Below are 17,755 nucleotides of genomic sequence, written 5' to 3'. Positions count from 1 at the left end.
TTTGCACGGCGTTCTAAATTTATTAATTTGATTAAGTTTTGAACCGTTTCGTTGGTGAGTAGTTTTAAGTACACTTCATTCGTTCATGGTTAAACAGGAGCTCATCCTTAACAACTCCATCGTTGGGTCGCTCAGTTTCTACATGGTTTCGCCATAACTCCCGATAATTCCGTTCAAAATGCATTAAGAAGGTGGTGCTCAAAAGAGATGCACTGTCAGAAGAATTTTCTGTTAACAAGGGGAAAAACGACGACGATTTCCAGAAGAAAAACGGGTAATGCTGAAATCAAGTAGCACGAAACGAAATGACAGCGACACAAATCAAAGAAAAATAAATATTTAGTGGGCTTCAAACTTTCATAGATGAATCAGCAGACTCAAGACTAAACTGGAATGGAATAATTTCAAAGTTTGATCGCCCATGCGGATTTATATTAACCACTTACTTGCCTAATCTATAGCCATCCTCTGTTTTCGATTGTTACATAACTCTCATAGAAGATAATTTCGTTGTCCTTGGAGTGGTCTATAAACCACTGGATAACTGTTTCCGCGTGGCTCGCACAGAATATCAGGTAGTGCCCGCCATGATTGAAAATGTACAGCGGTCTATCTCGAACGAATCTTTTGCGCTTGCGTTCTTTAGTGCAGGTTTTTCGGTTTTCGCTTTTCTGTTGAGAATTATTCTCTCATCAATATGTGTTTGCATCATTCGCAAGTTCTTGACATTTGGTTGATTTCGACTCAGTTGTTGTTTTTTTCTTCTCGTTAACCATGTTAGTTTGTGCCAGCGTTTAAATTACTTCTCCGCTCAGAGTTTCATTGACATCAGTGAACACGCCACAGATTGAAGGTTTGTCATCTTTCGTTGGGTCTTTTGGTGACATTTTGTAGTTAGATATAGATAGACATTTGTGTCTATTTGTTTGTATAGGTAATCGCATGGGCAATTAAGGATTAATTTCACTCGTATTTTCAATGTTCACACAAAATTGCCCGAGTCTCGAACTACTCGGGCAATCTTGCTCAACTTCGTGATTTCGTGCAATATCTGTTTTCGCGTGCAGTTTAACGCGGAATTTCCTAGTCAGGTAATGAATTTCCTATAGAATTTTTTCTCAAATCGTGCACCGTTAAAAGTACTGCAAGTACAAAAGTGTTGGTTTTTCGAATGAATAATTTATCGCCAGTAACAAAGCTTTGAATCTACCGGGAGACAAACTCTCAAAGACAGGGATGAGCTCTAAGAATATCAAAAATAATTTCCAGAACTAATTTTCATTTTCATCATCCTACTAAATCACATGGCGACGACACTTCGCAGGAATATATCGCTGTCGTTACTTGAGGAGCTAAGGGCTGTGAACCAAGAACGATGGTACAGTTGTTAAATACGGCACCAGAGAAGGCAAGTGAAGCCAACCTGTCAAGCAGGTTTTTTAGAGTACAAAACTGTCTAAATAACCGTACATGATCGCAGGATATTCGTACTCTACTTTGTACAATTGAATAATAAGTTGAGAAATCCACAGCGCTTCTGCAGAGCCTCCACTTCGCGGTCTCATATCTCAGCATTCCCTCTACGCGCACGAATATTTCTCACAGAAGCTATTATGACGCTTAAAAACAGCTAAATCAATTAATGACTTATTTGATCACTTAGTTTCGTGGAACAATGGGCATCTAAACTTAGAGGTCTTCAAAAAGTGGCGAGCGTTCCCTTCAAAATGCAACCTTTGTTAAGGAACATTCTTACTTTGGTAGTAATCATAGTTTTCATAAGCCAAATCGATGCAATAACAACTCTCGTTGGACGTTACGGTAAGTTTAGAGATGTATTTTCAATTTCACCTAATAATTTATTTGGCTCATTTTTCCCGCCAGATACCGAATTTTGAATCAGTTCTGTGCATCTTTGTCGAAGGATACTAAGGAGTGATTACCATAGTTTTTTCTTTTCTTGTAGGAAGATTTTTCCCATCTTAAGTATGTGATGTTCAGTACTCGCTCTCTGTGAATGAAAGGCTGATTCAGTTCGAGTAAACTATTGGACCGATGCCAAAAGTTTCTCTCTGAAACGATGCTTAAACTGAGCCCAGGGTTTTACAGATTATTAGGAGAGTCATGTTTGCTTTTCTCTTGCAGAGTTTTGAAACATTAGATCTAAATAGCTAGTAATGAAGAAAAATTACTCTCATGAAAACTTCCTTCGAACGGTTTCAACAAGCTCTTGCCATGACGCAATGTGAAAATCATTGAACTCAACTGAAGCTTTGCTCGAGAAAACTTCGCCTCTGAACGGATATTTTTCTAACACGAGAGCAAGAACAAACCGGAGAAACGGATAACGTGTGACTTCTCTGATATTGCTCAAATACCGGTTTAAAAATTGACTAACAATATTAGGTCATCAACAGCCAATTTGGGCACTATTACGACATTGTACACGTAATGTAAAAGTTTACGAGACATTTGCGCGCGCTATTGTTCCCTCATATTTCATTTTTTACTCCTTTTTTTTCATGTAAATCACGGGCAACATATGTTATTCACCAAGCGGGAGGTCCGTATTGGGAAAAACTGAGCCCGCAAGTCTCGGATGCAACCCAAGGCCGCCACAATTGTTATTATGGCCAGTAAAGCGTCGCTCATCATTTCAACATTTTTTTTCCTGTGCAGATGGGGCTAAAAACAATGTCTATCCTATGCTAAATGTCAAAAACGTAGATACCAGTGTAAGCCACCCTTATTCAGAGATGAAATTCGTTGCAAAATTAGTTATGGCCTATTTGTTGATAGCCTTCAGAGCGGGCGTAATTTTGGCGAGCGAGTGCTCGGTATTTTCTCAGCGACAACTATGGCCACCATCTTTGATTTTAATGGCAGCGATAGGCTGAGGAGAGAAAAGTAATTTGCGCCAGGGAGCACAAAAATAAGGAGAGGGGTGTGGGTAGGGGGTAAATATTACTTTTCGCCTTTCCTCCTCCACACCCACACCCACACCCACTCCCCCTTCTCCTTCTAGCTGTCTTTATCTCTAAATCAAACATGGCCGGTTGCGTAAACGATCTCGAGCTTCTCAAAAGTTAACTCGCCCTAACAAGACGCCTGCACTGCACACTAATTTGTTTGCTTCATTTGATACTTGCCAAGCTCCGGATCGGGGAAACGAGGTTTCGATCTCAAGTTGGGTCTAAACGGTAGAAGGGCGGAATGACAGAATAGCGGAAAATTACCCCATATCCTAAAAGACGGAATTGCGGAAAATTAACCCAAATCCTAAACGACGTAACTGTGAATGAAGTATTTTCCTTTGGGTGGGGAATATGACCTGTAAGCAGAAAATTTGTATTATGTCAACCAGGTGACAGAAATACGCGGATTTTACGAAGCCATTTACATGAGAGAAACCTTAATTTAAAAAAAAAAAATTTAAGAGAACATCAAACACTCAAAGACGCGATTACGCGAAAAGGGCCATCCAAATAATCTAATTGAAAGAATCCTTACAGAGGTTGATTTTATGGATAGGAAAACAATACTCCAAGAGAAATACAAAGTGCGACTAACCACATCGCCTTTTGTTACAATATAACCCATCAGTGACCAGCCTTAAAAAGACCTTATCGCGCAACTAGTAAATTACTGAGAAGCAACCTAAGCTTGAGGAGATTTTTAAAGGGCTTCCAATAGTTTCATGTAAAAGGGGGAAAATCATTTAAAGACATGCTTTAAAAGGTCTGAAGGTCAGTTACCTCGAAAATAGCCTAACCACGAAAACAGCAAAACTCGTGTCAGCCTGTTCACCCACCTGACATCTCGACAGCCACAGAAAATAATCTCAAACAAACCGAGGAAAGATCTCACTCACGTACACTACTAGAACACCGCTATGATATAGCAAAGGAACAGACAATAATGAGTGGGAAGTGTGTACCATTATTCTGTGTTTTAGGATTTGGGATGATTTTCTACCGCTTCGTCTCTTATGATTTGGGTAATTTCCCGCCGTTCCGTCTTTTAGGATTTGAGGTAATTTTCCGCCGTTGCGTCTATTAGGATTTGGGGTAATTTTCTGCCATTCCGTCTTTAAGGATGTAAGGTGATTTTCCGCCGTTCCTTCTTTAGGAATTGGGGTAATTTTCCGCCGTTCCTTCTTTAGGAATTGGGGTAATTTTCCGTCGTTCCGGCTTTTAGGGTCGCCCCTATCGTGTTGTGCTGATGAAAAGAGTGCAAAGACCTTATGCCCATCTCCTCCCCTCCTTGGATTAGAAATGGATAGTGAACTCCTAGGGACCGAGGATGCAATTAAGTCAGTAAAAGATATCTGCAGAATTCTGTCGTGCAGCACATTATTTTTTAATTCTAAGTAGCGTTAATAATTCGAATCAAATAATCAAGGTTCACTTATTTTGTTAGATCATTTTGTCTTATGTTTTCCTTTTAATCAGGGAGGCTGGCGACATGCTCAACGGCCAAAGACTGTCATAGAAAAGCAGTTTGTATGGAAGGAGAATGCATTTGTACGGGAATGTATGTAGGAAACGGCAGAACTTGCAGAAGTAAGAGACATTCACTTTGAAATAAAGCGTGTATCGAGTATCGTGAAACGTTTGACAGCCGAGTTGGAGTAAACGATTTAATTTCCGAGAGCTTGTAGATCCGTGTTGCTTACCAGAAGGACCAAGGGCGGAATTTGTGTAGGTCTTCAAGCATCGCAAGATTGATTGACAATCTTTTCTCGACATCAGCAGATGATCAGAGATCGAAGTTAAATGATCAATCTAACGAAAAAATTAAAAATGTATCCACTCACAATATGATAAATTCCTTTTTTCAGAGTCTAGAAGATTAGTTAGTTGTAAGAAAACGGAATTTTGCGGAGATAAAGCATCGTGTCTGATTGATCCTCTGCCTCCTAAAACTCCCATCTGTAAATGCTGGCTTGGATACAAGTTTAACGACAAACAAGTGTGTGTCGGTGAGTCACCATGTGGGGCTGTAATACTAACATATTGTCTGAGTGGGGGAGGGGAGGGTCGTACGAGAAAATATCTGGCTAAAGGTCAGAATCGAGAGCCAAAATGTTTCTTGTTCAGCCCAACCTTACGCAGTCATTAAGCAAGCATTTTATTATGCGCGACCGTTTCTCCTTCTCCTGTTCGCTGTTCGCGGGGCTTTGTGGCTTTTTCCAACCCTGCGGCTAACATACGGAATTTTGTGTAAAGGTTTTCCATGAATTCTACGGCGAATTACAATCTAAAGCCTCTTTTTTTAATCATTTTTTTTGGCGCGCTGAATGAAACGTTTAAAAAGGACTAACCGATCTTCATTCGGGGATTTTTCAAACTCTTAAGACACTGCCATTTGTATTTTCCAATCTTTCAAGTCATTTTCGGCTTTCATAAAGGGCGCAATCTCATCCTTTATTTGGGAGAAAGGTTCTTCAGAAATAACATAGATCAATGAATGTCAAAGTTTTACAGTGAATAATACTTGACATGTGAATTACCTGAAAACTTCATATTTTCATGATTCGAACCAGCCGAAACTTGAGCCTTCTATTTTGGTCACTTGGAGTAGTTACAGGGTTGAGGAAGATGATTTAACGATCTCAACGCTTAAAATCTTGCAGTGTAGAGATTCGTTAAGGATTACGGCTTTAATTCATGTGTTTCAGCGATAAATCAACCATGTAAAGTGGACAGAGATTGCACTCCTCAGGCCAAGTGCGAGCATGGACTATGCATTTGTCAAGGAGGACGAATGGGAGACGGCTACGAATGCAGAGGTAACCATTCAAGGAGACAAAAAAGAGCGATGTATTGATGCTCATCGTCGAGTTTCTGTTGCTCAGTGCTGCATTGCGCTAGGGCGGGGTCTGAGGTTTAATTCCGCACGGGGAATATTTCCTTTGTCTCACTTTTATGACATGATGATGAAACGTCTCTCTCATTTATCAAGATAACGTTCTTCATTTCGAGTCTCAAGCGGAAAAAATGTGAATTCTACATTTTTTAGGTGGCTGGAACTGCTCAGATTATTATTTTGGTTGTAAGAATGCTTGGTGTTACGTTGATCCAGATATGCCAAGAGAGAAACTCTGCAAATGCCTACCGAATCAGGTTCACAAGTTTGCCTCTAACAAACAATGTGTCGGTAAGTTCACTCTTGATTGATATAATTAATTCATATTTGGGCTTTTAGAGATATATGGGGAGGGGTACAGTGCTCTGGAGCCAGAGAATTTAATTTTCGAAAGTCTGGAACCCATCTAAGTAAGTTTTGATTAATGTGTATCAATATTTAATACCTGAGAAAGGGACATTCCCTTAAATCCAGCTAGAAGGCCGGTTTTCCTTATCTTTTAACAATAAAAAATTCAACAATACATATCTTGTCTAAGCTTTCAGTTTGTACAATTTCTCCCCTATAAATAATTGGAGTCTAATGACGCTTTCATCGACTGGTGTTCCTAATTACATATAATTATTTTTATCTTTGATGTACATGAAAAAATTACGCGCGTCTGATTGGCCGGAACGAGTCATTTTTCATGTAACACGAGTGCAAAGCTATAACATGAGTGTAAAGCTGTGAAACTAATGCAAATTACAAATAGCACGTGCGCTGTCAAAATTTCTTCTGTCTTGACTTCCTGTGATGCTTTTTTCATGTAAACTATTATCAAGTAACAACATGATTTCTCGCGCAATTTTTTTTAAATAAGCACATGCAAATTATCAAGACTACAAATTGCACTCGAGGCTCGTGTAACTTCGTTGTACTTTGAAAAAATTTACTCCTGCTTATATACACCAAATTGCACTCGAAATCATGTCATTACCTAGGCATGTTTTTCTTGAAATTTGCTTCAGACTGCGTGACTGACAGGCATTGCAAAGGGGCTGAACGCTGTGAGGATTATAAGTGCAAGAAACCTGGTAAGGCTGCCGTTTTAACGAATCCAAATTACTTTTAGAATTTTTGAAAGTAGTTGTCTCTTTGAGAGGGGGGAAAGGAGATTACTTTAGTCGATTTTTGCTTGGTACAAGCCACTGGCCTCTCGGAACCCCTACCCCCATTCAAGGCTACGGTCACTTTTGGGCAAATGTAATTCTGGCAATTCCAACCCAGTCACTTTCTAGAAAAAAAATCTAAAATGTAGGACCCCATTCTAGTAACTCTACTGAAAATGCAACCCCATTATGATCAAGCCAGTCATGAAAAAGCGACCCTATCCATCGACACATCCCCATTAGGTTTTTATAATGAAGTCCTTTTAAGCCAAATTTTAGTTTTCATTTAAAAAACTTTAATACATATTTTCTACAGAGTTCGGACTCTAGTCTCTTTTTTCGTAAATGGATTTTTTACAATGCTAAATATCTATAAGCTATTCAAAATTTGCAATGACAGTTTATTGTTCTCTGTCAACCGTTAGTAACTAAAGTCAGCTAAATAACTATTGTTTTCAAATAGATTTACGTCGGTGTGATAGATCTTCGGATTGCCATCAACAGGCCGAATGCCGTCGAGGAATGTGTCACTGTACTGGACTGACCGCCGGGAATGGATTAAACTGCACAGGTATGTTAGCGACAATGGAGAAGTGTAGGAGATCAGAACCGTCCCCTGCCATTCAAACTTGTGGGGTTTTAACCTCTTGTCTGTCACTAAAATTGTTGCAATGATGGAATACATACTACTAGTCTACTTTAGGTATGTAAATTTACTTTTCCAGAAATATTTCCTAGCCTACTTAAAGCTCAAAAGTTAAAAAAGAATTGTTTGTTTTCTGATTTAAATTTTGGACCCCTTCGTTAGAAAACTCATTTACGAAAACAGGGGCTAGAGTTCAAACTACGTAGAAAATAAATTTCAAACTAGTTAAATGAACCACAACAGTTGGCTCCGAGACTTCCGAGACTTGGTAAAATTCCAAACAAAAGGGTAACAAATTTGCGCAAACAAAACTTAAAGAAAAATCAATTAACCTCAGTTAAAACAAGCAACAAGAGCATGCGGAAAATGTTCACGTCTGTTTTCCAATGTCAGGGTTAGAGTCCTTTGACGTGATTTGCTATTCGTGACTAAAAAAGGGAAGACAAAGGGGAGAGAGAAAGATAGGAATTGTTATTTGAAATTTAAAAACGAAAGAGATTTTTCAAATGAACTATCACTAATTTTGGTCAGAATGCAACTTGAGTCTATTACTTCTTTCATTCAATGTAATATTTTAACTCCATTGTTTTCTATCACAGAGTCTTTACCGTGCCCAGTCACACATGAATGCGATGCCAACTCCGTTTGTATTACACATCCCAAGTATCCTTTCAATCCTTATTGCAAATGCAAAGCCCATTATGAGAAGTCTAATGATGGCGCCTGTGTGGGTAAGATATTTTTTTTTGGAACAATAAGTAGCTGTTGTTCGACATTCACATTCTTCAATAGTGCTATTCGTATGAGGCCCATTCGCCCTGAACTTAATAAATTTGAAAACATTGTTTTCATTATGAAACTTCCCTCAACAATTCCATCCACGTCGTGCCGGATAAATGCAACAATTATTAGTGACAGAAACGCTTGACGTATGCATAATGGAAATAAATAAATCTTTTCGCCAAAAATTAGAAACAATGATCTCGGAATTTTCGAAAAGCTCATTTTTCGCTCCGAGTTGGTGTCAGTGAACAGTGCTAGTGATGCGCGATGTTGATGCATCTCCAATTTAAGAGTCACTTTAACAAACCCAATGGAAGGGAGGCAGATTACCACTGGTAGAATGTTATAGGTTTTTGGATTGATTATCAAGGATGTACTTTTGTTTTTCTATGGATCATTATCATTTTTTTAAAGAAATTACCGAGTAAACAATTGGAAAATATATACTCCGGTGGAAAAGTTTGCAAAATAAATGTTGACATACATGTCCAATACACCCGAACCGCTGCGATTCGTATACGGTCATTGACGAATCGACACACCGGAAGTCAAATCGTCTGTTAACATACCGGAAGTGGAGGGTGGTAAGCAATGTCTGAAAATGAGTAGCATGGTATACTGGAAGTCGAATCGTGTGTTAACATACCAAAATTCAAGGGGCGTGACCAATGTGTGAAAATGAGTAGCCTGATGAAAAGAGTAAATGAAAACATGAACCTTCCACGTTCTTAAAGCGTGAAACGGCCGGAAGTCCATTGTCAGAATGGGGTATTCAAAGTTGACGAATCGACACGATTCGCACGTATCGACTAGATTCGTCATTAATAAAGTCGATCCGTCACCGGAATTCGATTCGCAGAAGTAAGCGTTAAATTGGGGTATCGAATGTTTACGAATCGACATGATTCGCACGGGTCGACACGATTTCGTCATTAGCAAAACGATCCGTCTCACCGGAAGTCAAAAGATTTGTCAGGTGATTACCTCCTTTCTCAGTGTTTGTTTTGAAAACGACAACTTTAGAGACGTGCGACCTGACGGCAACATGTCTGGCTTCAACGAAGATCGTGTTCGTTTATTTCCTCTTTTCACAGTCCTTCATTTTAAAGGAAAGAGCTTTTTTTAAATATTTTGGTTTTACATCGGTTGTTCATTTTCTAAGTGTCTTGCAAATCGACTTCCGGTATGACGGGTCGACATCAACTATGACGATTCGTTCGATTCGAGTCTAATAGAGTCGATTCGACATCATTTATTCCCCCATTTAGTAGTTACTTGCGGAATATTTTCAAATTGTCTTGCAAATAGACTTCTAGTATGACGGGTGGACTTTAACTTAGACGAGTCGTTCGACTCGAGTCCAATCGAGTCGATTCGACAACATTTTCAAAAACCCTTGACAAATACTTGCGAAGTACTTCCAGTATGCGTTTTCATCTAATGAGAGTTGGCTTATCCGATTTCCGGTATAGCGAGTTGCATTAACCGCGAATCGACTTCCGTTGAAGAATCGTAGCAGTTTCGTGCATTGGACAAACCCCTCAAATTTTCAGAGGCGCATGAGCAGAAAACATTGCAATCAAACAAAAAAAGGAGACCTATTTTAGGGCTACCATTGCGTGTATTTATCTTATCTCCATTGTGTACATGCAGACATAGACGAATGTTCTTCAAACCCTTGCCCAGCTAAGCACGTCTGTGTAGACAAGATAGGCGCCTTTGAATGTCATTGTAAAAAAGGATACAAGAAGGGAGATGGCGACGAGTGCGTGAGTAAGTACCACCGAAACTTCCAATTCGAGATTTTTCGTAAAAGTTTGAATAATTTAAATCCCTGATCCTGACCAAACAGTTTGCCGCCCCAAAGGTCTGCTGCTGCACACAGAGTAGTTTCTCAAATTTTCGATTTGAGAAACTACTCGATCTCCACGCGTTTGTAAAATCGGAGCGAGAATTCTCTAGTATCGGTTTAGTTTACTCAAGAGCCTTCTGCACACACTTTGCTGGAATAGGGCAACACAGTTCCCGTGCGCAACAACTGTGTCAAGCTACGTTTTGCTGTGACCAATTTTCTTGCGTTCTTCTGACTAGCTGATCCCAACGGCATCGCCCAAAATTCAGCGACATATCTGGAACTTTCATTGAGACGCTGGCACTAAATTTAAAAGCTAATTAGAAAAACATTGTAAAACAATAGAGAAAAAGGGCTGAAAATGTCGAGGAAGACTTACGTTCTATTCGTTTACCATATGGCTTTTAAAGAAGAATGGTTAATTGAACAGTATATCATTCTCTCTTTGCTCTTGCACTTTCAGAAGAGGTCGCAAACTTGCCTTGAAAATTGATTATGTTAGCATCCTGCTTGTATGAGAAGTCGATCTTAGCGCACTTTCAGGCGTAATTTATCTTCACTCAATTGCTAGATTTCTCTTTTACCATACGGTTATTTTTATTTGACATTCTAGAAAGTGTCATAGAAATTTTCAAGGGATTTCAAACTTTGGAAGTAGTCGCAAAACGCGAAATTCGAAAACGTTTGCTCAGCATCGTAGTGTTCTCTCCAAATTTGTCCTTTGGAAACTCCCACGAGAATACAAGTGACCTATTTTAAACTTCCCGCGAGAATATCAATATATGCTAAGCTCCTCCGCAAACAATCGCGCACACGCCGCCTAATTAGTATTGAAATTGAGGTGGTAACTGGACAATGCTTAAAAAACTATAAAAAGCTTTTAAGATATGATCGCTGCGATCGCTGCAAACTGATATTCAGCAATCGGTCTTAGGGTTGAGATGAAAGAAGAAATTTCTGTGTGTTGCGTGGCCGTCTTTTGTTATAGTAGAGTGCATGCAACAACAGCGTCAAGCTACGTTTTGCTGTGACCAATTTTCTTGAGTTCTTCTGACTAGTTGATCTCAACAGTATTGCGAAGTCGAGCTTTACATTGAAGAAGTCAAAAAAAGCAAAGTTCTTTTTGCTCTTCTCCAGCTTAATAAGCAAATGCATATGATTTAATTTTACAGAAATGAAATGTAAATGCGGTCCCCATGGAAGTAAGTGTGATGATGACGGAGAGTGTTCTTGTTATGATGGATTTGAAAAAAATGGAGAAGGAGTATGTGAAGGTAAGTGATTTCCTTTACTTGCCTTATCATAAAGGTCTTAGGGCTGAGATGAATGAAAAAATTTCTGTGTGCTGCGTGGCCGTCTTTTGTTATAGTAGAATGCTTGCAACAACAGTGTCAAGCTACGTTTTGCTGTGACCAATTTTCTTCTCATGGCTGATTGTTCTTACGTTCTTTTGACTGCGCTGACCCCAACAGTATTGCGACGTCGAGCTTTTCGTTGAAGAGGTCAAGCAAAATTCTTTTTGCTTTTGTCCAGCTTAACAAGCAAATGCAATGATTTACTTTTACAGAAATGAAATGTAAATGCGGTCCCCATGGAAGTAAGTGTGATGGTGACGGAGAGTGTTCTTGTTATGACGGATTTGAAAAAAATGGAGAAGGAGTATGTAAAGGTAAGTGATTTCCTTTACTTGCTGTATCATAAAGGTCTTAGGGTTGATATGAACGAAGAAATTTCTGTGTGCTGCGTGGCCGTTTTTTGTTATAGTATAGTGCATGCAACAACAGGGTATCTGGTGATTTCGCCAACGAGTGATCTCGCCAACATCACGTTCGCCAACGTCTTAGGTCGCTTCGCCAAAGCGAAAAGTCGTTATGCCAACGTCCTACTGGTCACTTCGCCAATGTATTAGTTATACATTTTTGGAACACATTTGGAAGCCATCGGAGTTTGTTATTCAACAGTTTTAAATTACCGCGATGTTAGTGCTCACACGCCGACTTTTTCTGGATCTGTCAAAAATATGCAAATTGTTTGGAAGTCAGCCAAGCGAAACTAGCACTAACTTAAAAATGTTCTGACCCAAATATCAGCATTACATCCGAAGCATCAGTAAGCACCCTTTTTACTAAGTTATTACTAAGTTGTTACTAGATATTTGGCGTTGGCGAAGTGACCAGTAGGACGTTGGCGAAGCGTCTCATCGCGTTGGCGAAGCGACCAAAGACGTTGGCGAACGTGACGTTGGCGAAATCACCGCAATTCAACAACAGTGTCAAGCTACGTTTTGCTATGACCAATTTTCTTGAGTTCTTCTGACTAGCTGATCTCAACAGTATTGCGACGTCGAGCTTTACATTGAAAAGGTCAAGAAAAGCAAAGTTCTTTTGCTCTTTTCCAGCTTAATAAGCAAATGAATGTGATTTACTTTTACAGAAATGAAATGTAAATGCGGTCCCCATGGAAGTAAGTGTGATGGTGACGGAGAGTGTTCTTGTTATGACGGATTTGAGAAAAATGGAGAAGGAGTATGTGAAGGTAAGTGATTTCCTTTACTTGCTGTATCATAAAGGTCTTAGGGTTGAGATGAACGAAGACATTTCTGTGTGCTGCGTGGCCGTCTTTTGTTATAGTAGAGTGCATGCAACGACAGCGTCAAGCTATGTTCTACTGTAGCCAATTTTCTTCCTCATGGCTGATTGTTCTTGCGTTCTTCTGACTAGCTGATCTCAACAGTATTGCGACGTCGAGCTTTACATTGAAGAGGTCAAGAAAAGCAAAGTTATTTTTGCTCTTCTCCAGCTTAACAAGCAAATGCATGTGATTTACCTTTACAGACATGAAATGTAAGTGCGGTCTCCATGGAAGTAAGTGTGATGGTGACGGAGAGTGTTCTTGTTATGATGGATTTGAAAAAAATGGAGAAGGAGTATGTGAAGGTAAGTGATTTCCTTTACTTGCTTTATCATAAAGGTCTTAAGGCTGAGATGAATGAAAAAATTTCTGCGTGCTGCGTGGCTCTTTGGTTAACGTAGAGAGCATGCAAAGTTAAATGTCATGGCTTTCAGAATCTCCATATGAAATTGGTTTGCTCGTTGTTTGGAATAATGGTCGCTGCAAGATTTGTTGTAGTAAGGGGCGAAGAAGTAAATGCATTTTCCGTGCAACAAGAGAACGAGAACACCAGAAAGAAAAACTTTGTATGCTCAGAAGTAATAAATCTTATTCTGTTTGTGCCAAACAGCTTTCAGCTGTTCAAAAGTTAGCTGTGAAAAGAGTCTAAAAATAGCAGTATCTGATGATTTAGGCTCAACAGGCGGTGTTATATGTAAACCTTAATCATAATTTGGGAATCGGATATTTTTTTTGTATGAAAACAGTACTTTAATTACATCCAGCTTTTCAATCTTTACCTTGAATATTTATTATCCATATACTAAGAAGAAATTACATTAGCTACAAATTTTATGTTGAGTGGCAAGAATAACTCACTTGTTCACTGCGCTCCTCGTAAGATATTGTTCTTACCTTATCCAAGGTCTCTCTGCTTTTCATTAACTAAAATTTATGGTCATAGGTGATGTTTATTGGGTTTCTTAATTTTATTAGTCTGTGACTCTTGCAATACAGAAAGAATTTAACACGTCACAAGCATTGATAAGTAACGAAACACTGGCCCTAGTGGAATTGCTTAAAGCTGCTTAATCGAGTAAAAGTGGACATCAATAACACTAGAGGATAAAATTCGTATCCAAGGGCAGGCATGCAATATTCTCCATCTATCTTGAACAGAATGCAAGTACACATTGCACGAAGAATGTACGTACTGTGCACGAGTCCAAAAACGTGCGAACGAGTCAAAAAGAATATATCCAGAACTGAAAGTTCTAGACGTATCTTTTTAATTTGGATGCTTGGACTCTGAACTCTAATTGTGCTGGGGCCCTTACCTTCCTGGTATGAATTTCCATCTGCTCGCCATTTGGAGGATAAATTATGTTAAGATTATTCGACTGAGTCGATGGTATTCTTTGTTATCAGAATGTATTTCAAAGGATGAGAAATATTTGTTTAGTCAAATGGAGAGCGAGGAAAAATATCGTTAACAATCTCTGATCATAGTATTCATTTTCTATTTTTTTAAGGCCCCGCTGGCCAAGTTGGTTCAGGCCACTCTGTACACGTCACCAGTCACCTGAGCACCCTCGGCCTCGTCCTTACACTGCTTGGGCGCCTGGCCGTTACAGCATGAGGAACCGCGCCTACTGTTTGCTTTGCTGCTACATGTTCATTCTTTTAACTTTTCCCCTTTTGTCTTACAAAAAAATATGTATAAAATTACTGTATTTGTAAGAGATATATACCTATGTATACCTGGTACAGATCAATACGGATGATTCAAGAAAGTTTGAAAAATGTTTTCCACTACGCAGTACAACATGAATTAGAAAACCATTTGGAGGAAAAACTAGAACAGAGCTGAGCGACAGTTTACACTGAATACAGTCAGAACAGAGGCCAGAAAAAACCTGCAGGAAAAAATCCCAATAGGGAAAAAAACTCGGCAGGAAATTTGGGTAGGATCCATGGCTCATGCTCTGAAAAGCACATCCTATGAAGGCTACACGGCTGGAAGGTCTTTGCCCTTATTTACTAAAATGTATTCCAACAAAGCACGGAAAACTCTAAATAATTTAGGAAACGCAAACAAGCTAAGAAACCCCTGCGAAACTCGAACTGTCACTAATAAATCAAATATATTCTAAAAAATAACGTGAGCAAGACGAGGTGTCGGCCTAGAATGCTTTCCCACGTGATAAGCATCCCTTTTATAGCACTCTATTCTACCCATGCTGCACTTCAACTGCCCCAGTCCCCACTGCTCCCGTGCCGCAGAAATATTTCATTTCCGGCTAATTCGTATCCGCTCAAACACCGGAAGTTCCATATTTCGGCTCCACTATGCTGTAGAACACGAATTAGAAAAACCATTAGGTTTATTATGGCTGTATTGGCCGAGCACCGCATATATAACAATACGTTATATAGCAACCTAGAAGAATAAGTATAGGGCTTGACTGAACCCCGAAAAGAAAAGAAACTAAAGTCCTAAAGATTTCGAGACTACAAGACGTGAAGCCATGTTGTACTTTACGTAACCATCCTTAGCTGCGACACTTTCCCATATGCCTCTGAAAAACTCTATCACTAACCCCGCTGTTGGCAGCCCTCGACGCTCCTCCAGACCGGAAAGAGTGAGTCCCGAATACAGAGGGATTCGGAACTATGCTCTGCAGACTTTTAGATAACTGACCTCTGAAGGTTGCATACGAGATATGCTTATCAACTTGAACCAATTTGTAGGACGACTTGGTTTTTGAACAAGCGGTCGGAAAATAAATTCACTAGAGTCGGGGCTGATATCTAATTTCTTCAAGTACTCTTTGAGTAAGAAAGCCGGGCAAGCATTCTCCTTGGATTGAGCAATAACCGCTTCGTCACCTTGCCTAAGCTGATCAGTCTTGCTTTTGCCTACTTTGATAATCATGAACCCTTCATAAAAACGAATATGACTCATTCTATCATTAAGAACCTCCTCAGATCTGGAAAAACCCGCATAGGATAACACGTACAAACACACGTTTCTAACTGCAGAACATTGGACAAATCAGCTCCCTCCACAATTCCTTTGAGGACTTCAACTGATAAAGGCTCTTTCATATTGGGTCTCCCAGCCCCTAAAATTCTCTTAGCAGCTTCCCGAACTCTAGAAACTTCCTGATTATCAGTAGGAGACACCATACCGGCGATCTCGTGCCCACTTAATAGCGTAGAAAGCAGTATCGACGGAGTTAAAGGAGTTGGTGGATTCTAATACATGCTGTAAATAAATAGCTATATGAACAGGTTTTACTGGAAGAAAATAACTGCTCAATTTGCTTAAAGCAAAGTCCATCCATTTCTTGAATGCCCGATGATACATGTTTGTGGTGGCCGAAGCCCTTGCTGACAAATCTGCTCGTTTTCAATAAAAGAACTACAAGCGTAATCTGATGCGTCAGAATAGACAAATCTAGCGGGCAGTTGGAAAGGTATCCAGAAGCAACAAAAATTAAGAGAGTCGACGTTGTCTATCCAAAACTTCAATTCATCAAAAGCTTCTTTAGACAACTCAACCTTAGAATTTCATGACTGTTTCTGATTTACAACGGTGTACAGAGCATATGTTATGATTCTGGCTATACTTCCAACACAAGGAGTGAGCGAGATGACTTGGCCTACCACAGATGCTACATCTCTAACTTTGAAAATTTTACAGTCATCCTTACGTAAGAGATCAATGCTACTCTTTAGCTTTGAAAACCTTCGCTCGGTAACCGAAATAAGACCTTGATAAGTATCAAAAACAGTGCCAAGCCAGGAAATAACTTGAACAGGCTCCCGAAGGGACTTCTCTTCGTTAATAACAAAGCCGTACCAAGTCAAATCAGCGCGAACTGTCAAACTGTTGATTTTGGCCGTGATAGAATTGATACCACCCCCTGAGCTGTCATCGAGAAAAATAGCCATAGGAATTCCTTTGCACCTCCATGAAGTAAGAATAGGCTTTAATAATTTGGTGTACAAATACGGTGCAGTTGACAGCCCAACAGGTAAAACTGTGAACTGAAAATAATTCACAACATCATCGCCAAATCTCAGGAGAAAGCTAAGTATTTACGGTGATCATGAAAAATTTCAACGTGATGGTACCCGGACTTCAGGTCGAACTTGAAAAGAAAAAACCCCTCAGATAAAATTTGAAGGGCAACTAATACGTCTTTGCATCTAAATTTACGCTTAAAAACATACAGATTAACATGTCTCAAATTAAGAATTAATCTCTTCTTCCTGAGGGCTGAATGGAAATGGAAAGTGGGGTTTAAGATGGCGGCAAACAACTCGATAGTTGCTGATGCAGTGCTGGAAGATAAATTAGCTGATTTATGGCCCGATTATCCTTGTCTTTACATCGGCCATCTTGACTTCAATAAAACATGGCAAGGACGCATGCGCGTTCGCATTGATTCCTGAGCTGATAGCTCAAAACGCGCGCACACTGTGAGTCAATGTTCACTCGTGCACGAAATTATTCAACATGTTGAATATTCTGAGCTCATGGAACGCGTGACAAAAATCGCAGAACATGACACCGCACACTTGAGGAAACAGCTTACGCCCGACAGCCACGAGTGACGCTCAGCTCAGCTGATAGCTCTAGTGTGCGCCGGGCTTTAGGAATGACTTTAGGAGGCGAAAGAGTCACGAACGGAATTTTATGACCGTCGCGGACAACACTTTATATAAACCCTGAAGCGCCCGTAATTTCACCCCTTTGATCGTAGCACAAAGACAAACGACCACGAAACGAAGGGTTGTTATATTGCCCTGAAGTAAATTCATAATTTAACAGCGACC

General features: G+C 39.7%; 1 protein-coding gene across 2 annotated transcripts; it reads left to right on the top strand.

The window, feature by feature from the left end:
• The first annotated feature begins 670 nt into the window (after window positions 1–670).
• LOC131797073 (latent-transforming growth factor beta-binding protein 1-like) lies at window positions 671–14,704 on the top strand. 2 transcript variants are annotated; one of them, XM_066172206.1, is made up of 15 exons: window positions 671–853; window positions 1,325–1,408; window positions 4,452–4,562; window positions 4,841–4,981; window positions 5,681–5,791; window positions 6,022–6,159; window positions 6,879–6,944; window positions 7,483–7,590; window positions 8,265–8,396; window positions 10,102–10,221; window positions 11,473–11,574; window positions 11,868–11,969; window positions 12,734–12,835; window positions 13,135–13,236; window positions 14,443–14,704. In XM_066172206.1, the coding sequence occupies exons 3-15, from the start codon at window positions 4,505–4,507 to the stop codon at window positions 14,547–14,549; spliced, it is 1,389 nt and encodes a 462-aa protein (XP_066028303.1). In that variant the 5' UTR covers window positions 671–853; window positions 1,325–1,408; window positions 4,452–4,504; the 3' UTR covers window positions 14,550–14,704. The 2 variants fall into 2 exon arrangements, with proteins under 2 accessions (XP_066028303.1, XP_066028304.1); XM_066172207.1 differs by lacking the exon at window positions 1,325–1,408.
• The last annotated feature ends 3,051 nt before the right edge of the window (window positions 14,705–17,755 follow it).

The sequence above is a fragment of the Pocillopora verrucosa genome, chromosome 9 (genome assembly GCF_036669915.1).
Source record: "Pocillopora verrucosa isolate sample1 chromosome 9, ASM3666991v2, whole genome shotgun sequence".
NCBI lineage: Eukaryota > Metazoa > Cnidaria > Anthozoa > Scleractinia > Pocilloporidae > Pocillopora > Pocillopora verrucosa.
The sequence above is the reverse complement of the archived record's forward strand: the minus strand, read 5'-3'. Positions and strand labels throughout refer to the sequence as shown.